General features: G+C 34.4%; 1 protein-coding gene across 28 annotated transcripts in view; it reads left to right on the top strand.

Moving 5' to 3' along the window:
• The window catches only part of LOC307189655 (uncharacterized protein), a 2,229,222-nt gene that overhangs the window by 1,297,623 nt on the left and 906,380 nt on the right, over positions 1-25,219 (top strand). For all 28 annotated transcript variants that reach the window (XR_013829263.1, XR_013829264.1, XR_013829268.1 and 25 more), the window contains one exon: positions 9,115-9,210. Coding sequence is in view for 1 of the 28 variants with exons in the window: in XM_079927934.1 (XP_079784060.1) it covers positions 9,115-9,210 (96 nt within the window). In the remaining 27 variants the exon portion in view is untranslated. The remainder of the gene's footprint in view (positions 1-9,114; positions 9,211-25,219) is intronic.

Consider the following 25,219-nt stretch of genomic DNA (forward strand, 5'->3'; position numbering starts at 1 on the left):
GCTTATAGAATTTATAAAATTTAAATATACATTATTTTCTCATTTAAATCTCACTGGTTGCTCAACATAAGGTTTGTGAGATTCATATGTTGTTGTGTAGAGCATTAGTTTCTTTATTTTCATTGTTCCATATCTCTTATATGTGGAATCTAGAAAAATGGTACAGATGAACTTATTTGCAAAGCAGAAATAGTCCAGATGTAGAAAACAAACTTATGAATACCAAGGGGGGAAGTGGGGGTGTGTGAGATGAATTGGGAGTTTGGGGTTGACATATATACACTACTATATATGAAATAGTTAACTAATGAGAACCTACTGTATAGCACAGGGAACACTACTCAGTGCTCTGTGGTGATCTAAATGGGAAGGGAATCTTAAAAAGAGTGGATACATGTATATGTATAACTGATTCACTTTGCTGTACAGCAGAAAGTAACACAACATTGTAAAGCAGCTATACTCCAATTTAAAAAAAAATATTCAAATATGTAGATATACCACAATTAATTGATTTGTTTTACTGTTTATGGACACTGGATTGTTTCTAGTTTGAGTCAAATAAAGCTGCTATGAGCATTGTTAATTCATTGTTAATGAATTTGGGGACACATATGCATGCATTTTTGTTGGGTATATTCCCATGAGTGGAATTGCTCAGGGATAAAGTTAATTTGTAGATTAGGACCCACAAAATGGAGGCTGTGCCAGTGGCCCAGCCTACACCACACATTTCAACTTAAGTCAGCCTGCCTTATCCGAAACACCTCCCAAGGAAACCTAACATACACCGATCACAATCCTCCAACTCAGCTTTAGCTTATCTTACTTTAGAAAATAGGACGTGCTAGCATTATAAGGAAATCCTCACCTTCTTGCCAATTCTGCCCTGCTTCTGTGTTGCCTCTTCTAATGCTCTATAAAACTGGGTCTTGCCCCAAATCCCTTGGAAAGAGTGCTGCACTGCTTGTGATCCCAACCCATGGATTGTTTTCCCTTGAATGAAGAGCATCAAACTCATAACCAAATTTTTGGTAACAAGATGGGACCCACAGAAAGTTGCTGAAGCTTCCAGGGACCGCTCCTAGACACAGGGGTAGGTACCTGCAGATTCCTTTTGGTTCACTGTTTCTTGAGCCACACTCTGGGACTTTGGGTAAACTTTTCTCAGATTACACTGCGCTTGTTTTGTCATCTGAGCTCTTCAGGTTTATTTGTCATAATACTTCCAGGTAGAAAATTGAGGTGTGAAATACTCCAGATTTTTTAGAGTGAGACTTAGTGGGCCACAGCAGTTGGGTTTGCGGCTGACTTATCTACAACGTAAGCTCCTTTGGGAGATTCTGACAGGTCTCAGGAACTGTGCACAGGCAGCCAGAAAGAGTAAGTCTGGTTGAATTAGGGAAGATTATTTCAAAAATGAAATAATGGGTGTCCCTCAATCTAAAGAAAGTAAGATGGCAGCAGTTAGGGAACTCACAAAGCCTTGAGGTAAATTCATTGCATAAACCGCTGGAGGATTTGGGGGAATAAATTAAGACAAGAAATTCAGACTTTGGGGGATATTGACATACCAAAAGCTAGGTAAGCATAAGATGGACTTTTAAAAGCCATTAGGTCTGTCACTATAAAGAAATCTTGTGAAAGGAATAATAGATCTATTGCTAATGGGAATCTCAGAAGCCAAAGCCACAAAACTGGTGTGCATGCCTTGAGCATTTAAAAGCTGTTAGAGCACCTGCCACCTAACTAAAACTTCTGAGCTAGGATAAGTTAGTTAGATTGACACCAGATCACCAAACAACCTCAAGAAAACTTCTGTGCAATGAGGTACACTGTAAAACACCACAAAATCCCCATATCTTAGGTGTTAATCTGTTTTCATGAGACCCAAGGCTTAGCTAAAGAAATGGGATCCTCACGTTTCAAAGAATTAAGTGCATCACTCCTGCTTATTTTATGTCTATGAATCATGGTCCTAGAAGCTGTAGATAGCTACAAAATGTCAAAAGCTCACTAAGACAACCTAGAATTACAATAACCATTATGGGGAACGTTCTAGTTATACAAGGTTGTTTATTTAAAAGTACACTTGAAAGCAGGGTTTCCCTATATTACCTTCTGTTTGTCTTGCTTTGTGTCCTGAGAATTGGGCTTGGCTTTCTCCCTGCCTGGGGTGTGCAGCTTCTTGTGTATACAGGTAGCTCAGTCATCAGGTTGAGGGCCCCAATATATGGCCAGATAGAAATGTGGGTTGCACTCCATTTACAGCTAAAGCTCTACCCACTGCTGCCAGCTCTCAGGGAAATAGACTTAAGTCCTTCTTTATTATGACTGTCTTTCAAAGCAGCTGTGGATCTTGGGTGCATAGTATCTTTGGGGGTTGTTCAGTATTGCCAGGGATGTTTACTCTTTGTTACTCTCAGGAATATAGAAACTAATGTTTCAAATGTTTCTCAAGTTCATATGATTTGTGATAATTTTCAAGAAAAAAATCTAGTTTGTTGATTTAACTAAAATAGGCATGTCTTTAGAGCTATCAATATTAAATATAATGTAGGTATGCAATTTTATTCTACCTAGGTTAACTAAAAGTTAAATAAAGTCATGTTACCTCTATTACTGAATTTGTCAGCAAGAAAGATAACTTAAAATGATTACTGTTTAATGGCTCATGAAATTTTTAGGAGTAATCTAAACATAATTGTTAAGAAAAAGTAAATTAAATAAATGTAAGATAAAAATTTATAAATAAACCTTCCAACAATTATGCTTTAAGTAAACTCTGTTTACTTTAAGCATAGTTTAAAAAATCTTTTTGGTAACTTGAAAGCTTAAACTTATACTAAGTTACATAATGGATATTCATTGACTATCTAGATCATTTCCAAATAAGATAAAATACGGAAACATTAATTACTAAACATAGGTTTATCTACTTTTGGCTTCCTTTTATAGAGGAACTAAATACATTTGGGTTTATTAAACATCCTTTTTTCGACATTAAACAACTTACTACGAGAAAGAATATACTTGTAAAAATTATAAAATATATTTATAAATTTGCCAATTCAGAGAATACTAGTATAACAGACAGTCCATAATTGCTTACTTCCTAGATTTCATTAGTTATTAAACATTCTGTGGGTTAAGAATTCTAATCAAAATATGAAATTAAAAGTATTTAAAAATAATAATAGTTAAAGGAAACAACTGCATGAAAAGTAGAATGACCACTTGTTCCAGAATGAGAAAGAAAAAAAAAGCATAGGAAAAACCTGAATGGATATGAAAAGTTGTAGAAATTTTGTGGAAAGGAATTTTATGTGTGCTCAAGCTGGCTAAGATTTCATTTTTTTAAATAAGTGTTAATATCAAAAGTACTTTGATGTAAAATTAGAATTTGGTTTTCTCTCTGTTAAAAACACAAGGTGGTTTTGGATTATTGGTCTGTTCTTGATAAGAGATTGTGAAAAGTTTATTTGACCTTTTGGGCAATCTACCTGTAAAGCAAAGATATGGGGTCTTAACAAAGCAGTAACTGACTCTTTACTTAGCAATGAAACATCACTAAGGTTAAAAATGGTATAAAAATTTAGAGCTATAATCCACATATATTTGGGGTTTTTTTTACATCTTTATTGGAGTATAATTGCTTTTCAATGGTGTGTTAGTTTCTGCTTTATAACAAAGTGAATCAGTTATACATATACATATGTTTCCATATCTCTTCCCTCTAGTGTCTCCCTCCCTCTCACCCTCCCTATCCCACCCCTCTAAGTGGTCACAAAGCACCTAGCTGACCTCCCTGTGCTATGAGGCTACTTCCCACTAGCTATCTATTTTACGTTTGGTAGTGTATATATGTCCATGCCACTCTCTCACTTTGTCACAGCTTACCCTTCCCCTCCCTCCTGAAGTCCTTTCTCTAGTAGGTCTGTGTCTTTATTCCTGTATTACCCCTAGGTTCTTCATGACATTTTTTTTTCTTAGATTCCATATATATGTGTTAGCATATGGTATTTGTCTTTCTCTTTCTGACTTACTTCACTCTGTATGACACACTCTAGGTCCATCCACCTTACTACAAAATAACTCAATTTCGTTTCTTTTTATGGCTGAGTAATATTCCATTGTATATATGTGCCACATCTTCTCCATCCATTCATCCGATGCTGGAGGCTTAGCTTGCTTCCATCTCCTGGCTATTGTAAATAGAGCTGCAATGAACATTGTGGTACATGACTCTTTTTGAATTATGGTTTTCTCAGGGTATATGCCCAGTAGTGGGATTGCTGGGTCATATGGTAGTTCTACTTTTAGATTTTTAAGGAACCTCCATACTGTTCTCCATAGTGGCTGTATCAATTTACATTCCCACCGACAGTGCAAAAGGGTTCCCTTTTCTCCACACCTTCTCCAGCATTTATTGTTTCTAGATTTTTTGATGATGGCCATTCTGACTGGTGTGAGATGATGTCTCATTGTAGTTTTGATTTGCATTTCTCTAATGATTAATGATGTTGAGCATTCTTTCATGTGTTTGTTGGCAGTCTGTATATCTTCTTTGGAGAAATGTCTATTTTGGTCTTCTGCCCAGTTTTGGATTGGGTTGTTTGTTTTTTTGATATGGAGCTGCATGAGCTGCTTGTAAATTTTGGAGATTAATCCTTTGTCAGTTGCTTCATTTGCAAATATTTTCTCCCATTCTGAGGGTTGTCTTCTCGTCTTGTTTATGGTTTCCTTTGCTGTGCAGAAACTTTGCAGTTTCATTAGGTCCCATTTGTTTAGTTTTGTTTTTATTTCCATTTCTCTAGGAGGTGGGTCAAAAAGGATCTTGCTGTGATTTATGTCATAGAGTGTTCTGCCTATGTTTTCCCCTAAGAGTTTGATAGTTTCTGGCCTTACATTTAGGTCTTTAATCCATTTTGAGCTTATTTTTGTCTATGGTGTTAGGGAGTGATGTAATCTCATGCTTTTACATGTACCTGTCGAGTTTTCCCAGCAGAGGAAAGAGGCTGTCCTTTCTCCACTGTACATTCCTGCCTTCTTTATCAAAGATAAGGTGACCATATGTGCGTGGGTTTATCTCAGGGCTTTCTATCCTGTTCCATTGATGTATATTTCTGTTTTTGTGCCAATACCATACTGTCTTGATTACTGTAGATTTGTAGTATAGTCTGAAGTCAGGGAACTTGATTCCTCCAGCTCTGTTTGTTGTTCTCAAGATTGCTTTGTCTATTTGGGGTCTTTAGTGTTTCCATACAAATTGTGAAATTTTTTGTCCTAGTTCTGTGAAAAATGCCAGCGATAGTTTGATAGGGATTGCATTGAATCTGTAGATTGTTTAGGGTAGTAGAGTCATTTTCACCATGTTGATTCTTCCAATCCAAGAACATGGTATATCTCTCCATCTATTTGTATCATTCTTAATTTCTTTCATCAGTGTCTTATAATTTTCTGCATACAGGTCTTTTTTCTCCTTAGGTAGGTTTATACCTAGATATTTTATTCTCTTTGTTGCAGTGGTAAATGGGAGTGTTTTCTTGATTTCACTTTCAGACTTTTCATCATTAGTGTATAGGAATGACAGAGATTTCTGTGCATTAATTTTTTTTTATCCTGCTACTTTACCAAATTCATTGATTAACTCTAGTAGTTTTCTGGTATCATCTTTAGGATTCTCTATGTATAGTATCATGTCATCTGCAAACAGTGACAGCTTTACTTCTTCTTTTCTCATTTGGATTCCTTTTATATCCTTTTCTTCTCTGATTGCAGTGGCTAAAACTTCCAAAACTATGTTGAATAACAGTGGTGAGAGTGGGCAACCTTGTCTTGTTTCTTCCAGGTTGTTTCTTCCAGGTTGTCCATTTTATTGGCATAGAGTTGCTTGTAGTAATCTCTCATGATCTTTTGTATTTCTGCAGTGTCAGTTGTTACTTCTCCTTTTTCATTTCTAATTCTATTGATTTGAGTCTTCTCCCTTTTTTTCTTGATGAGTCTGGCTAATGGTTTATCAATTCTGTTTATCTTCTCAAAGAACCAACTTTTAGTTTTATTGATCTTTGCTATTGTTTCCTTCATTTCTTTTTCATTTATTTCTGATATGATCTTTATGATTTCTTTCCTTCTGCTAACTTTGGGGTTTTTTTTGTTATTTTTCCTGTAATTGCTTTAGGTGCAAGGTTAGGTTGTTTATTCGAGATGTTTCCTGTTTCTTAAGGTAGGATTGTATTGCTATAAACTTCCCTCTTAGAACTGCTTTTGCTGCATCCCATAGATTTTGGGTCATCATGTCTCCATTGTCATATGTTTCCAGGTATTTTTTGATTTCCCCTTTGATTTCTTCAGTGATTAACAGAGAATAACTTTGTTATTAAGTAGTGTATTGTTTAGCCTCCGTGTGTTTGTATTTTTTACAGAGCTTTTCCTGTAATTGATATCTAGTCTCATAGCGTTGTGGTCGGAAAAGATACTTGATACAATTTCAATCTTCTTAAATTTCCCAAGGCTTGATTTGTGACTCAAGATATGATCTATCCTGGAGAATGTTCCATGAGCACTTGAGAAAAATGTGTATTCTGTTGTTTTTGGATAGAATGTCCTATAAATATCAATTAAGTCCATCTTGTTTAACGTATCATTTAAAGCTTGTGTTTCCTTATTTATTTTCATTTTGGATGATCTGACCATTGGTGGAAGTGGAATCTTTAAGTCCCCTACTATGAATGTGTTACTGTTGATTTCCACTTTTATGGCTGTTAATATTTGCCTTATGTATTGAGGTGATCCTATGTTAGGTGCATGAATATGTACAATTGTTATATCTTCTTCTTGGATCGATCCCTTGATCATTATGTAGTGTCCTTTTCTGTCTCTTCTAATAGTCTTTATTTTAAAGTATATTTTGTCTATATGAGAATTGCTACTCCAGCTTTCTTTTGATTTCCTTTTGCATGGAGTATCTATTTCCATCCCCTCACTTTCATTCTATATGTGTCTCTAGGTCTGAAGTGGGTCTCTTGTAGACAGCATATATATGGGTCTTGTTTTTGTATCCATTCAGCCAGTCTGTGTCTTTTGTTGGGAGCATTTAATCCCTGTACATTAATCCACATAGATTTGAATTAAAACTTATTGAACTTCTAATAGTCTCAGTACATATGTTCTTACTTAAAGTGGCATACCAGGGGAAGTAAAAATATATCTCAGTTATAAATCCTGCCTGTGGAAGAAGTAATTCAAAAATGGAATATAATAAGAGAAAGTAATATCTAATTTGACTGATGTCAAAGGATCTGAAAAGAGTTTTGCTCTCAAGATGCATGGACTGTTCTCTCAGAATCCTGATTTTAAAAAATAATCTCTAAAAGAGGCAAAAACCTCACATTCCCTGATGTGACATACATCCATACATAAGTACATGCATTCATACACATGTATATATAAAATATTAGAGATATGAGAAAATATAAGAAGTGAGAAAAATACAAAAAAATATGTAGTATACACACACACACACACAACCTTGGATTCCAAATGTATACTGGTAGAATGAATAAAATTAGACAATGAAATCAGACACTTTCTGGATTGGACCAACTATGACTTGGCAATTTACTTGATGTGCAAGGACCAATTCTTGAAAATACTTTCCCATTCTTGATGAATTGCTTTGTTTGTCAAAAATTATTTGATCATATATTAATTGATTAATAAATAATAATAAAATAAATAGCAAAATAATATAATTAATAATTAATCATAATTAAATAATTGATCATATATATACATGATCATATATATAGATGTTGAATTCTGGAGTCCATGTTGTCCTAGCAATATATTTATTTATTCTAACATGAATACCACACTCTCTTGACCTCTGCAGCTCTTTTACAGCCTTGAAATCAGGTAGTGTGCATCTCCAATCTTATTTTTTTTCTGAGTAATATATTTTCTACCTGTTTTCTTTTTGATTTCTTCTGTTCATTCTTGCTAGGGATTAATTTTGTTAATATTTAACAATCAATTTTGAATTTGTTAGTTTTATTATTTTTTTGCTTTTTCTTTCATTGATTTCTCTCCTTTTTTTTTCCCACTTAATATGTCCTTTCTCCTGCTTATTTTGGGTTTAATTTCTGTTTCATTTTCCGGTATCTTAAGATCAAAACTTAGATTTAACTTAGGTTAGAATTATATTACATCTGGAGTGGAAAAACTCTATGTTTACTTCCAGTAGCACCTGGATATCTGTCTTTGGCTTGGTCAAGAAAAGTTCTGTGGATTAACTAACCAACTAATAAATTATAATGTGCTGAGTAAAGTCCACAACTTTTCTGTTGACATCCCTGGTCAGTTTGTTTGATGAGGACTTTCCCTCTGTCTAACTGGTTTGTCAACCTGGCTTGACTACATGACCAGAGAGACATTAAAAAAACATACATTTCTCATCTTCTCTCTGAGAAAGTCTACATTGAGCTCTTCCCAAATCAATATTCATCAGAACAAATTTTGGCAGTTTCATCTTGAGATAAAATGCGCTTAACATATGATAATGAATAATAAGATTTTAAGGGCACAGCATGTTGCTGTATCTCACATGATCAGTAGAGATACAGATCCTCCCCCTCCTTGTAATTTTTATTTTGTAAATTTTGGTTCTCTTCACTTTTATTGAGAAGAGATCTTTATAATGTCTTGCATACACCCCATGCTTTAAAGAAATCTGGGTTTGACCATCCTAGCAGTATTTTTGAAATTTGTATTTACCAATAGATTTCTTATTTCAAGATAATCTACAGGATTTAAATATGCTAAGATATGATTCTAAACATTTTTTTCAAGAGTAAGAAATTCTATGAATAAATTTAATTATTGTCTCTTAAATTTTATTATAAACTAACCTCCTGTCTTGTAAAGTATATCAATTCCAAAACTGGTCTGGGGTACTTTTATACCAGAAAACTATTATATGAACAGTAAAATGTGTGTGAATTAATTAGGTTACAAAAATTGTACAAATTAAAAATATTTTAAATATTCTTATCACAGTGATGAAGGTACTCTAAGCTTTCAATAAAGTATACTTTTATTCTGTTTTTTTGGTAGATCTGTGGGCTAAAAGAAGTTGATGAAGACAGGCTTCCACTATATTTCAGCTTTAAACCTTTGAGATTTGCTCTTCCCTCTGAGTCTCAAGACCAGGTAAGACAATGAGCAACGCTTCATTCTAATCTCAAAGGAGAAATAGTTGCTATTTCTAGTGTTGACTTCATGTACAGTCCTTTGAAGTCTTTACAGGCACCCTTCCAAGGACCTGGCCTTCAGACCAAAAGATTAAAGGGAAAAAATTTAAAAGCAAAGAAGCCCCCTTTCCCCCTAGATTTTGTGGAAATGGTATTTCCTGTTTGAGGCCAAAATGCATCTTCTTTTTTTCGATCTTTTTTGTTGTTATTATGTTTGTACAAACTGATTTAAGAACTGTTTATGTATGGCTTTCGTTTTGCCAGAGACATGCTTTACACTAGGGATACAATAGTACATAAGCATGATTGTTAATTTTACTCTTCAAGGGTATGGGGATTACTGTTGGAGAAATTATATGTAGTCATGTTTAAACACATAGTCTTGTGATAAAACAGAAGCAGATTTGAGTCTCAAGTTTATCTTGGATTTATTAACTTATTACCTATCTAATGCTTAAAGTGTTAAGCACTTACGTATTGGAGCATCAGTTTTTTCTATTTTAAAAGGAGGTAATAATACTTCTATTAAAGATTACATTGGCAGTTTGATAATGTAATGTAGAAAAGTTCAAGAAAGTGTAGAATGCTTGGCATATAAGTGATCAGTAAGAGCATGAACTTTAAATATATTTTTCTTCTTCATTACCACTGTCATCATCACCATGACCATTAGTGTCTCAATTTTGTAGTATATGTAATTCATCTGTAATAGTTATTTTTGAATTGGGGCTTAGTATTAGATGTGAGATATATGTTACTAGTATTGTAACAGTTTGGTTACCTTAGCAGAAAATAATACATTGAAATATTGATTGTTCACCTTTCAGTGTTATAGCAAGATATATATCTGATGAGATCAACTGAATATTTTCTACAGAAAAATATAAAAGATGTAGTCAAATAATACAAAAGTGATTATGATTACTTTTGTTTTTTGTCTTTACATTTGGTCTGTGGTAACTTTTAAGACTTTCATCTCTCTTCTTTTTTTGTGGCTCACCTTAGGTTATTTTCCTACTTGTTAATAGGTTAAAGCTGAGGGATACTGAGAGAATAAACTAAATGAATATCAAGATCTCTGATCTGAAAAGTCCTAAGTCAGAAGGTCACATATGTCTTATTAGCACATATTAACACATGCTTTTATCTTCAGCACTTAAATAGCATTGTACTCAGGTAAATTACAATTTATTTATAGGAAACACAGCAGAATGAATTGTATAAGTTGTTAGCTGTTGAAGGAAGTGACTTTGTCTTTCTTTTCCACTGTTGTATATTTAAACTTCACATTCTTGATCACACTTGTTAGCACTATTTGGACCTTATATGTAAAGTCAGGCTTCCATCATTCCTGCCTGCTTTCCTTAAACCATTTTAATTAATATTTTTTAAAAGTAATACATTGCACATATATTTCAGAACTATTATGTTTTTTATTGTGGCATACTTTATATACTGTGAAATGCTCAAGTATTAAGAATATCATTTAATTAAATTTGATGACTAAATATCAAGACACAGAACACTTTCCCAACCCTACAAAGTTCCCATGTGTCCCTTTCCAGTCAAACCAGACAAGAGCACTACCAGGAAGAAATCCTTGAATTAATTCCTATCACCATAGTTTAGCTTTGTCTCTTCCATAATTCCATGTAAATGGAATCATACAGTGTGTATTCTCTTTTACTCCCAGCCTCATTTGCTTTCAATAATATTTGTGAGATTACTGATATTGTTATAGTATCAGTAGCTCAGTCTTTCTAGTTCTGAGTAGCATTCTCCTGTATTAATATAGCATAATCTGTATACCCATTTTCCTTATGGTAGAAACCTAGATTGTTTCCAGTCTTCTGGCTTTTATGAATAAACCTATAATGAACATTCTTTAAAAAGCTTTTGTATGCATAGGTTTCATTCTCTTGGATAAACATCTAAGAGTAGAATTGTTTAGCTTTTTAAGAAACTAGAGAATAGTTCCAGTATATAGGTAGCATTTTGTGTTCCCACCACCATTATGGGAGAGTTCTTGATGCTCCACATCCGTTATATATGGTGTTGTCAATTGTTCTAATTTATCTATTTTTGTGTGTATCTAGCGGATCTCATCCTGAATTAATTTGCCTTTTTATGACGACCATGAGGTTGATTTTGGACTACTGAGGTTGAGTTTAAATCTTACACATCCTTATGGATTTTTTCTACTGTTTTATTTATTATTGAAAAGTGTCTGCTAATGTCTTCAATTATGATTGGGAGATTTGTGTCTAGTTCCCTTTAGTTTTAGCAAGTTTTCTCCTGTATTTGAGAACTTGGTTCATACACATTTTGAATTACGTTTTCTTGATTAACTCACCATTTCTTTATTGGAAAATGACCTTTTTTTAAAATCTCTGGTAACACACTTTATCTTGGTCTTTATTTTGTGTATTAGTGAGTCATATTAGCTTTATGTTGCTTAGAGTTTGTATGGCAATTTTTTTCCCATCCTTTACTTTCAGCTTATTTATGTCTTTATGTTTAGTTTTCCATCTGTTAAACATATAGTTCATCTTGATTTTTATGTATTGTGAACTCTTTATCTTTTAATTTGGGTCTTTGATTCATTTAACTGTTGATATGTTTGGATTTTAAGTCTTGGTATTTGATTTCTATACTTTCCATATTCTCTTGTTTCTTCTGTTTCTAATTTCCTGTCTTATTTGTTGGTAAATCACTTACATTATAGCATTCCTTTTCATCTTCTCTACTAAATTTTAAACTATGCTTTCTCGTCTTATCTTTTATTGGTTTCTTTGGGTAGTACAAAATGAAGTCTTAAGTTATCACAGTCTATATCCAAACCTACTCTCTTAATTCACAAAATATTTAAGAACTTCATGATAATGTACTTCCAATTTATAGACTTCATGACAGTGTTTGTACCACCCTCCTGCCCTTTATGTTTTTATTTTTATGTATTTTTGTTTTAGAAAAGCTATACAAATGGTATATTATTATTTGTACTTTAAACAGTGTATAGTCTCTCAGGAGACTAATGTCATCCTTTAAATTTCAGCACTCTGATGGATTCAAATATACCATTTTGTACATTATCTACTTTGCTCTTACCAGTAGGTTAGAAGCAACAATGTCTTGTAACTTTCTACAAGTGGAATTTCTTAAAGATAATATTTAATGACTGGCCTTTATTTTAAGGATATATTTGTGTATATATATATATATGTGTGTGTGTGTATATATATATGTGTGTGTATATATATGTATATATATATGTATATATATGTATATATATATGTGTGTGTATATATATGTATATATATATGTGTGTATATATATATGTATATATATATGTATATATATGTGTATATATATGTGTATATATATGTGTGTGTGTGTATATATATATATATATATATATTGCACCCATACACTGGATGAGGCACTGTGCTAAGGATAAAGATACAAAAGTAAGATACTACCCAAAGCAATCTACAGATTCAATGCAATCCCTATTAAGCTACCAATGGCATTTTTCACAGAACTAGAACAAAATATTTCACAATTTGTATGGAAACACAAAAGACACTGAATAGCCAAAGCAATCTTGAGAAAGAAAAACGGAGCCAGAGGAATCAGGCTCCCAGACTTCAGACTATACTACAAAGCTGCAGTAATCAAGATAATATGGTACTGGCACAAAAACAGAAACATAGGTCAATGGAACAGGATAGAAAGCCCAGAGATAAACCCATGCAAATATGGTCACCTTATATTTGATAAAGAAGTCAAGAATATACAGTGGAGAAGAGAGCCTCCTCAATAAGTAGTGCTGGGAAAACTGGACAGCTACATGTAAAAGAATGAAATTAGAACACTCCCTAACACCATAAACAAAAATAAACTCAAAATGGATTAAAGACCTAAATGTAAGGCCAGACACTATAAAACTCTTAGAGGAAAACATAGGCAGAACACTCTATGACATAAATCACAGCAAGATCCTTTTTGACCCACCTCCTAGAGAAATGGAAATAAAAACAAAAATAAAGAAATGGGACCTAATGAAACGTAAAAGCTTTTGCACAGCAAAGGAAACCATAAACAAGACAAAAAGACAACCCTCAGAATGGGAGGAAATATTTGCCAGTGAAGCAACTGACAAAGGATTAATCTCCAAAATTTACAAGCCACTCATACAGCTCAATATCAAAAAAATAAACAACCTAATCCAAAAATGGGCAGAAGACCTAAATAGACATTTCTCCAAAGAAGATATACAGATTGCCAACAAACACAGCCATTGATGTCACTAGGGCACTTTTCTGCCCAATTTCTGTTTTTTTTTTTTTAATTTTTATATAAATGGACATTTCCCTAACATCTCTGATTATGGCAAAGATGATTTGTTGTATTGAGTTAAAAAAAATTCTTTAGGTCTCTTTAACTTCTTACTTCACATATTGGCCTGCAATGCTTTACACTTAAAAAAAAAATCCTGAATATAATTGTTCTCAGACATAGTCCTCATGATTTAGAAATAACAATTGTTCCATCTCCATCACACGTCATTCATTAATTAACTGCAGAGCCACCATTATCAGTCTGCTTGCTGAATATTCTCTCCTACACCCCACCCCCCGAATTTCCCTGTGACTGAATAAGGCTTTTAGTGCATAGTGAGGACCTTTATTATAATAAAACCATAAAAATTAAATGAACATAGATAGTTACCAACAGAAAAATCGCATACCAAATGGGGCTAAATAATGTTTTTCTTTAGGTAAATATTTACTTTTTCTCTGAATTTAATTTATTACTATTTTACCTGAAAATTTTGGTATAATTTATAGTTGAAAATAATACATTCTCTCCTAATACTAGGAAGATCACATCTTTAATAATATCTTCAATATTATTTTTCAAGGAAGGCCCTGAGACACTCCTAAAGTTTTTGTTCATTTACCATCATTTAGAATATCTAAATTCTATTTTCATAAAGGTCATGCATTTTAACATTCAAATTCATATATTTAAACATTCAAATTACAATTGTTTATTCAACAATGTGGAATGAGATTTGGTTAACAAACATTTTGTCGTATCCATCATGGTACAGGCCTGTTCAAAACTACTGAGACATATACAGCAGTACTTTGTACTCTACAGTAAGGGAGTTTACAAACTCTACACATTTGAGAGAGATTTTAGGAAAGATTCCTGGGAGCACGTGACATCTGTGTCTACAGATAAGTTAAATAAATAGCTGTTTTACCCCCAAATTGTCTCATCTGAAGCTTCCAAAATATTCTGCATGTCTGAAATACCCATGAGATTTAGAGTCAACAGTTAACACATAAAGGGAACTTTAAAATATAATTCATGTGTCAAGGCAAGATACCTGAATATTAAAATCTAGATCATCTTTCTATCTTCTCCTAACATAGTAGAGAATTCTGATTGAGTTCTACCCCTTCAGCTCTAACCAAGTGCATATATAAGAAACAGTTCTCTAAGGAGCATGTCTCTAAGTGTTATCCAAGAGTTTATTAGGATAGCTTTCATTATTTTGCTCAGCGATTTTTACAGAGAGAGTAGAGAGACTGGATATAAATTTTTCTGCAAGATAAGTGTCAGGAAAAAAAAGAAGCTAATATCTTCTGGTGAACAAAGTTTTTTTTTCTTTCCACTGAAAATTGAGAGTTATATAATTCATTACATTTCTCTCAGTGTATGATACTCGAAAATGTCAGCCTGTGATCAAAAAATAAAGTTTTTTCCTCTCCCTTTACTACATTACTTTTGTCCTTACTTTGTTCTCAAAAAATTATTTTTTGGTCTTCTCTTATCATGGTTTTATTAGAATCTTCCAGAAATTCATATTTTAGTAAGGATCATAGAAATAAATATAAATAATAACATGCATTTATAGATGTAAATGTACATATGTATATAATTGCTTATATTTAGTTAAAAATATATGATCCATTTCCTACTTTTACAAAGCAATTTATATGTTTTCTCCTTACTTTATACATTTTTAAATAAACCTACATCTTTGGTTCAAAGCCTTAACAGTTACTAAAGAAAATTCAGATGAAGAATAGTGAGACTAAAGTCTGAATGCAGGAAAAAAAAGAAAAAGAATAGAAAAGAGCTTCTAAAAATTTGATTCATCCCTATCCCCACCTAATCCCTAGAAGAAAGGAAGCACATCATAGTAGTATTTGAGAATAGCACTGCTCTCTCTTAGTTCTGTGACATTAGAAACTTTGCAGCTACACTGTGAGAAGATGCAAACTGCTCAGACTTTTGCCATCTTCCATAAAAGGTTAACTGTATCATTTTGAGAAATGTTAACAAAATAACATCCATTTTGCTTACTTTCTGCTTTTGGGAAAAGGTCAGCTTTCCTAGAAATACTATTTCTTATTTAGCACTCAATTTCTTTCTATTTAATGATCCTATTAAAAGCATTTCAATTTAATTAGAGAAAAGGATGATTAGAAATATAATAGAAGCCTAAAATGAAGCAAACACCATCTCTCTCTCTCTCTCTCTGTCTCTATCTCACACACACACAGATACAAACAAATTATTTTGGACATAATATGTTACTTTTCAAATGTGAGGACATTACAAAAATTTGCATTGATGTGGGAGTTGGGCAGTAAAACATATCATACTGTCAATTCATAATTAATAAAAGGTAGTAAGAATTTTTACATCCCTTTCACGGAAAGATGAGCTACCAAGGCAAAATTTAGAATGTTTGGACTAATATAGGTAATTCAGATTCTGGCTATTTCCATGCTTTACCACGTTGTAGCTAAATGTACCTAAGAAACATTTCCAAAGGTCAGAAGATGAAGAGTAAAATAAGATTATCTATTCTTATTTATATAATTTATGATACATAGTTATGTGTGCTTGTAAGATTATTTATGTTTAATGGTTATATGGATCCTGGAATTCTCTAAGTCGTGTGCTTCTAAGGTCTTTTAGAAAGGAATTTTATCCACTTTAGAGGCTAATTTTGTGTTTCAATATTTTTGCAGAAAATTATTGATAAGAGGAATTCTGTTGATAAATATTTAAAGGTATAGCTAATGCTTTTGAAAGTAAGTTTTGTTTTGTTTTCTTATATTCAGAAAATTTTGCTGGAATTAGGAGAGAGCTTTATGTGTTTTCCTTCATTTTTTAAATGTGGGCCAGACAGAGCTGAACCCCTTAGAGATTTATGAGGATGTCAAAATAGCCCCCTCAGAGTGAAATTCTACTGCTGCTCCTACATTTTACAGAGCATGCTAGCACTGATCCTCTAAACACTGTACATTTAACTCAGAGGTCCTCAGCTGATATGGTGGAGAGGGACAGAGAAAAGAAATACCAGAATCAATTTGTGCTCTTTAAAATCTTTTTCCAGAGCCCCACGCATGCTAATTCTGAATTTCCGGGTACATGGATCTATAATGAGGATGAATTAAGGTGTGAGAGCTTATTGTCATGGTCTACAGTAAGGACTGACAAATTTTTATCAAGGGTCACATAGTAAATATTCTAATCTGCGAGGGACCTATGATCTCTGTTGCAAATCCTCATCCCTGCTAATATTATAACACAAACACATTAGTAAGCAGCCCTTAAATGAATGAGCAGTGTGACCATGGTTGTTGGAATGATGTCCTATTTATCTTTCCTATCTCCAGCTGGCAGTATCTGATAACTGGTATGGGTTTAATCGAAATGGTGTGGATTGACAAAACCACAATGAGATATTACCTCACACCTGTCAGAATGGCTATTATCAAAAAGTCTACAAATAACAAATGTTGTCAGGGATGTGGAGAAAAGGGAACCCTTGCACATTCTTGGTGGGAATGTAAATTGGTGCAGCCATTATTTAAAGTAGTATGGAGATTCCTCAAAAAACTAAAAATAGAACTACCATATGATCCAGTAGTTCCACTCCTGGGTATATATATAAAGAAAACAAAAACAGTAATTCAAAAAGGTTCATGAACCCCATGTGTATAGCAGCATTATTTACAATAGCCAAGATATTAGGCAACCTAAGTGTCCTCCAACCTATAAATTATGCACTCATCTACTTATCATTAATGTTATTTTAAATTTGGCAATGTTCATGTCTGTTCTGTAATGTACTCATTCTGCATTTGAGTCTTCTTCAATACTTAGCAATCTATTTCCAGCTTTTAAAAAATTCAGTGATAACTTTTACAGTTAATGCATTTAAAATGTGCATTATATAATACTGTACATATTAAATAAATATCCATTTAATCAGTTACTAATTTTATACCTATACCAAAAACTATGGCTTTATGGAATTGACTTCAGCGAAACATAGAAAATAAACGTGCCCCATTAACAGCTCCATAGTCTTACAACAATACATGGATTAACAACAATGGAAGAGTTACAGTGAAGTATTTTTTGGCAGCTGTATAGTAACTCGCTCAGTGATGTGTACCTATTTATTATCTTTAGGACTTCTGCTTCATGGTTGCCATACAGAGGATGGTATCGACCCCATCCTTTACCCAAAATTAACTTGGAGGTTGAGATGAATGTTGTAGCACATGTACCAAGAGCTTATGAAGAGATTTTTTTTTTGATTTACAGTGTTTCAAGTGTACAGAAAAATGATTTAGTTATCCATATTATATATATATATTTTTTTCTAGATACTTTTCCATTATAGTTATCACATGATATTGGATATAGTTCCCTGAGATATGCAGTAGCTTCTTGTTGGGTATCTATTTTATATATAGTAATATGTATCTGTTCATCCCAAACTCCTAATTTATTCCTCCCCCCTACCTTTCAGTTTTGGTAAGCATAAATTTATTTTCTATGTCTGTGAGTCTGTTTATTTTGTAAATAAGTTCATTTGTATCATTTTTTTTCTTTAGATTCCACATCTAAGTGATATCATGATTTCTTATGCATATATTGAGGTTTTCTGATAGAATAGGGAAGGCATCCAAGCTAGTGCAAAAAGGAGCAAGTGGCATGTGTGTGCCTGTGTTTGTATGTGTGTGTGAGTGTGAGATAGAGGGTGGGGCCAAGGTCAGGTTTGCCTGGTGCACTGGTCAGGTTTGCCTGGTCTGACCTTCCCTGTTGGTGTCAAGGGAGTGCACATCTGGAATTTCTTTTCAGCTTGCCCAGATATGTGGCAAAGGAGGATTGTGGGACTTGAAAGTTGTCAATAGTTAAATATCAAAAATTAAGTGAGACTCTCTTTCAAACTTGATGGTTAAATTTGACCTTGTTTGAGTACAGGAGACTTGCAGCTGAGACTAGTAAGGGAGGTTAAAGTTCTATTGCATGCCTTGTGCAAGTGTTGAGTATTCTATACTTTGTGATGTGAAATATGTGCCTTGGTCACTATCATTGATGACTTGAACAATGAAGAGGATATAGAGCGTCTTGTTGATGCCTTGTATTATTATTGCTTTAGAATGTGCAGAGTTGGGTTTGACCTTGATATATATGTCTGTGTGTGTGTGTGTGTGTGTGTGTGTGTGTGTGTGTGTGTGTGTGTATGTGTGTGTGTGTTTTGTGGTACGCGGGCCTCTCACTGTTGTGGCCTCTCCCGTTGCGGAGCACAGGCTCCGGACGCGCAGGCTCAGTGGTCATGGCTCACGGGCCCAGCTGCTCCGCGGCATGTGGGATCTTCCCGGACCGGGGCACAGTCCCGCGTCCCCTGCATCGGCAGGCAGACTCTCAACCACTGCACCACCAGGGAAGCCCTGTGTGTATGTATTTAGGGCAGATACAGTTAGCCCTAAATTAAGGCTAACTTGTTAACAAGAAATTAACAGAGTTCTTTACCTCAAAGGAGCAACTTAAAGACGTTTTATAGGTGGACCAGATTGTACACCATTGTCAATGGCCCAAGAGTCTGCAAAAATATGCGGATGGGGTCCATTGATGCTCAGTGAATCCTCTAGTGCTAAGGTGACTGCCTGAAATCCAGCCAATTTTGCTGACTCTTGGGTCATTGGATTAAATCTATAAAAGTAGGTTGGTAGGGTGAGCAAATAGGGCACAAAGCAGCACAACTCCAAGTACATGCTTGCAAACAGGCAGCAACAGAGCAAAAACACAAGATAGTCAATAGGCAGCAGCTCAAAGTACAAGCATGCCAACCAACAGGAGCCATATGGCCAGCCAAAGCAAGAGAAGAAAGACCACTAGTGGTGGTCATCTTCTAAGACACTCTGCTCGCTGTGCATACAGCTTTGCGGTTGCCTATTGAGGGTAGGATCAACCCTTTCCCACCCAAAATTGGTTCAGATGCTAAGATGGATAATATTACACATGCACCAAGAGTGTATGAAGAGATTCATTGCTCATATATTGAGACTTTGTGAGTAGAGGAGGGCAGAAACACAAGTATTGTGAAAAAATGTTTTAGAAAGGAGGAGTGACTTTATTTTTTATTGTTTTTAGAGGCTGGGACTAGCATAGGGTTACTGCATGCAGGCTGGCTTTTCTTCAAGGTAGGGGATAATCCAGGCTTTCTATAGCTCACCCAGGTATCATAAAAGAAGAAAAGGAGCATAGTAGGGCTTGAGAGATATCTCAGTCAAACATTAAAAAAGGAGTCAGATTCCATTTAATCCCCTACTCTTTAAAAATGGTTCACACAGCTACATACTGGAAACAGTTCAATATCATTCTAATATATGCATGGAAATAACAACCTTACCAATAACTAACAGCCTTAATTACAGCTGCAAAATCTCTTTTGCCACGTAAGATAGTAATAATCACAAGTGCAATATGTCATCACATTCATAGTCCCAATTTTAATTTAATCATAATATGCATTAAACTATAGGCAACTATAGTTGCAAATGGCACAAAGGCATAGCAGCATGACATTGAATAATTAGCCAATTCAATCAGAAAAATAATCAAGTTTGAAGTTCATATAAGTTGACTAGGAAGTTGTATCAATATTATCAAACATACCAAGGATCTTAATGACTAAGGTGACTTTCTCAGAAGTTTATGTTGTTTTTTTTTTTTTTTGTAACAATACTAAAAGGTTTGGAGTTGATAATTTCTATGACTGTTTTTACAGCTTTGTGACCTTCATTCCAAATATTTCCCTATAGGTTATGGCGTTGACTAACTTGACTCCCTTGTATTTGACTCTAACCACCTGTGCAAATTTAAGATTCTGTTCTTTTTTTTCTGAAAGTGTCTGATATATTAAATATTTCAATCTAAAAGAAAAATTTTTGAAAATTCTTTGACAGTCTTCTCATTGACAGTTGAGATATATGTTTGCCTCTCTTGATTCTGGGCCTCTGTGACTGCATAACCAATAGAATATTGCAGAATTGATACTGTTTCAATTTCTGAGTATCTTCCATTTCTGGTATCTAGGTCTATTAACGCTTGGAGCTATTAGCCACAACCTTAGACACTGACCCCCATGGTGACCTATCCATATTCCTGATAACAGATTTATGGCTAAAATAAGTGTTTGCTGTTCTTTTAAGCCACCATACGTTGGGTTTGTTAGGAAACAACTGATAACTGAAACAGAGTTTGGTACTTAAAATAAGTATGCTACCATAACAAAATTCTATAACATTCGCTTCAGGCCATTTGTTTTGTTCCTAGTTTTGGGCGATTAAGAATAAAGCTGTGTAGTAGGCAGGATTCTAAAATGCCTTTCCCCACCCCAGTTTTTCCACTCTAATCCTGAGGATTATGCATATGATGATATTTCATGGCCAGGATTATGTAAGATTACATGATAAGAGGAAATTTGCAGATGTAATTAAGGTTACTAATCGGTTGACCTTGAGTTAACTAAATCAGAGATTATCTGCTTGGACCAAATATAATCACATGATCCTTTTAAAGCAGAGATATTTTTCCATCTAGTAACAGAAGATAAAGTCAGAGACATTTAAAGAAGAATCTGACACACTTGAAATGGAAAGAACCACGTGCAAAGACCAAAGAGTAGACTCTAGGAGCTGAGTGAAGTGTCTGGATAATATCCAGCAAGGAAATTTGGAGGGGGGGTGGTGTGTCTCTGTCCTATAGCTGCACAGAACTGAAATCTATCTACAATCTGAGTGAAATTGATAGTGTAGTCTTTTCCAGATACTCCATAAAGTAAAGTAACCTGGCCAAGACCTTGATCTCAGCCTTGAGAAACATTGAGAGAACCCAGTCATGCTTACCCATACTTCTGATCTATAGAACTATAATAATTGGAAGATGTTTAAAACTACTCAGTTTTTGGTAATTTGTTGCACAGTGATAGAAAAGTAACACAAGCTTCATGTACATTCTTGGACATGCCTTTTTTGTAAACATATGTTTTCTTTTCTCTTGGGTAAATACCTGGTAGTGGAATTGCCAGGATATTGAGTAGGACTACGTCTTACTTCATTAGACAGTACCTGTGCAAATGTTTCCCAAAGTGATTGTATCATTTTATATTTCCTACATAAATGTGAAAATAAGAGCTGCATTTTTCACCTCCTTGATAAAACTTTTAAGTTTAAGTCATTTTGGCTGTTAAAGCAAAATTATCTTATTCTGACTTTAATTTGAATTTCTCCAATGACTAATTATGCTAAACATCTTTGCATGTGTTTATTGGCTATTCATTCTTTTGTAAATGTATGTTCAAAATATTTTGCCCATTTTCAGTTGAGTTGTGTGTCTTTATAACCATTTGATAGGTATATTTTCATACCCCTTTTACTTCAAATGGCTCCAAATCTACAAGGTCGTATTTTTAATCAAAATCATGCTTGGTGCATAAGATGTTATCATTTAACATCTTTAAGTGATCGGTATTATTTCAATTAGTTATTTTCATGTTTCTAATTAAATGTAACCTTTTCAAAATAGAAACTTATTACTGAGATAATATTCTCTTAATCTCATTAAACTCAAATTAGCTTGCAAAAAACGCACAATTTTAAGATCACAGTAATATATCAATAAAACAATACAGTATAATTTCAATTTTCCTTGTGGTCAGACTCCCTGTTTTCATACAAAGTGTTAAATAATGAAGACTAATAAATCTTTTGCTTCATTCTTATCCTTCCCACAATAATTCACCTCAAACCATACTAGTTGTTCAATTTATGTTCTCCATCCCCCCCAAAAGTTCTAACTTCCAATATGAAAGGGACTAAAGATGATCATTTGAGAAGCACTTAATCGATGTTAACATCCTACATGTCAGGTTCATGGGCATATATTCAGAACTGCTGGGTTAAAGATTTAAACTCTGACTACATCTCCTGAAAACATTTCAGTCTGCATTGGATAGTCTATGTTAACTTGCCTTGACCATTTTGGATAGGAGAAGCTAGAGAACTATGCTTCAGACTAATGTACCCTTGCCTAAGATATCCTAAATACCTTGCCCTGCATGCAATTGTTTTCATTGCAGTTGATTTGTAAGATTAATCTGTTGCTGTTGTTCTTTGTTTCTTTTTTGTCTTTCTCTCTTTTTCTGCCTTGTTTTAATTGAGCATTTTATAAATGATTCTTTTTCCTAACCTAAATTGGCATATCACTTATATATTTAAATTAGTGCATTTTGGCTTGTCTACATCTGTGTTCTAGTAGAGCAGCCAAATCTAATTTGTGTATGTGTATGTGTGATCAGTCCATCTGCTCTGCTATTTGTTTCAAGCATCCACAGCATGTCACATATTGACTAGCTTCCCTTGTCCCTTCAATTCTTTCATTCCTTCACCTTTTGACCTAGAGTATAGGAATTCTGGTTGTGTTTGCTTCTTTATGTGTATGTTTGTTCGCTTGCTTTTTTTTATACTTCACGGTTTGAACTCTAGCCTCCTTTTCTCTGCTTACCAGGAGCCTATCAATTTGGAAATTTCCTGTGCAGTAAATTTACCTCTCTTTCAAATTACCTGTTTGTTTTAGATCTTTGGTGGTAGATATACACCTTTGCTGACATCATCTTAGAATCTAAAGCAGGCATCTCTGAGTTCCCTGATCCCAGGTTCCTGACACAGTGGAGCATGTGTCCACCCCATCCACTTACGGAAAAGCACATACAATGACCCTTTTACACAGTTTTACATAACAGTCTTGGTGGAACTGATTTTAAAAGAAAGACAATTTTAAACAAAGGTATATTTAGAGTTTCTTCTAGCATCAGAGCATAATGATGGACAAACATGAATGTCTGAAGAAGTAGGTTCAGAAGAGCACCATGAAGAAAATTATGGTATATTTTGAAAAAAAAATATTTTCATGAGATGCGAAAGTGCTAGGTATATTCAACCAAAAGGAAGGTAGGGAAAATACCAGTTACAAAAATTCAAGGGATTGATGCATTGCAATCTTGTCAGAACAGATGTACCTTCCTCTATGTTGGGTGAGATTGCAAACATAGGTATTAGGAGGGATATGAAGGAAATCTGAAGAACATTCCATGCTTATTTTTTCCCCAAGGGGAAGAAGAAACTCCTCTTTTTTAAATCTCAGCTGATAGATGGGCAGTTCATTTTTGCCTGCTTTGACTTCAGTAGATTTGTGGATAACTTATGTAACTTCAGTGAATGGATGGGCAGTTCATATTACTTAGGTCAAAGATAGAACACATGAAAGTGGACATTGACCTTGCCTTGAGTAGTTACTCGGCCATACTTCTCTGCCCTTAGAGGTTGCTTATGATGACAAAATGGAAATCCTAGTAACCCTGTGGAACTGATTGTTCTGGAAAAACAGACAGTACTATGATTCATCCCAACTCAGGGTGTAAAGTGGAAGACCTTGATTGGTTGCAAGTTAACACATGCATATAACCCCAGAAGACTTGTATAGAGCCAAAGCGTTTGAATAACTTTTTACTATTCTATCACAAGCATTGACAAAAGCTCCTAATCCATGTTGAAAAGTGCCTTGGCATGGTGTTACAAACTTTACTTCTCACACGACCCAGCTTCATGGGATCTTTTGCATGTTTCATCCCCAGACATCACTGGAGAAATCAATGACCTGTCAGTAATCAGAGTCAATAGAGATATTTAATGAGAGTTCATGGACCAAAAGTAGACAGAGAAGACACAGATGTATAAAGCTGGAGGCTCATTTATTGTATATACTCTTTTAGGATTGATAACTTAGCAGACCCGACCCAGCAAATCTGAGCTAGCCCATGAGAGTAAACGTTAACTATCAATGGGCTCTGAAATCTGGCTCACTTTAGCTAGGCCAGTTTCCAGATTAAGAAGCTTCCATTGCTGTACAGATATTCTGTGGCAGAGTGATGTTAATGACCCCAATTTTTCACTCCTCCCTGTATAGATACCCTTTGCCAGATAACTTTACAGAGTCCTGATCCTCTAACATTATAGGCAACCATATAACTCTCTTTGCTCAAAGGAATAGTTGTACATGTGATACCCTAAGAAGCTTGGAAGCTTTTTCACATGTCCGTTTCCTGTTCTTGATCTTTTCCATCTCTAACAGAAGATGATGTTATGTATAAACTAGGCCACTAGAAGAAGAGAGACACATGGCCCAATTACCTCTTTTTTCCCAGATGACAACCAACCAAGTACCGGACATGTGAGTAACATTAAAAATGGCTAGAAAAGTTATCCAGCCAAACCTAGATCAACTGTCTATCTATAGCTTTATGAGAAAAACAAAACCATATCATTTTAAGCTGATTTCTTAGGCAACATTACATACAGAGTATAATCTGTGTGGGTTACCTCTCAATCACAATGTTGACCACTGTGTGTGCAGGCTGTCTACACCTAATCTAACGGGTGAGACATTGAGAAGTGTGGGTATTGTAGTGCTTTTTAGAACTCCTCTGCTTTTAAGGGTTTCCCTAGAAAGTTTCATTTACATCTCACTTCTGTGGCATACCCCTCTATTCATGGTCCTCAATTTGACCGCATTTGATTGTG

Source organism: Stenella coeruleoalba, assembly GCF_951394435.1.
Source record: "Stenella coeruleoalba genome assembly, chromosome: 7".
Classification (NCBI taxonomy): domain Eukaryota; kingdom Metazoa; phylum Chordata; class Mammalia; order Artiodactyla; family Delphinidae; genus Stenella; species Stenella coeruleoalba.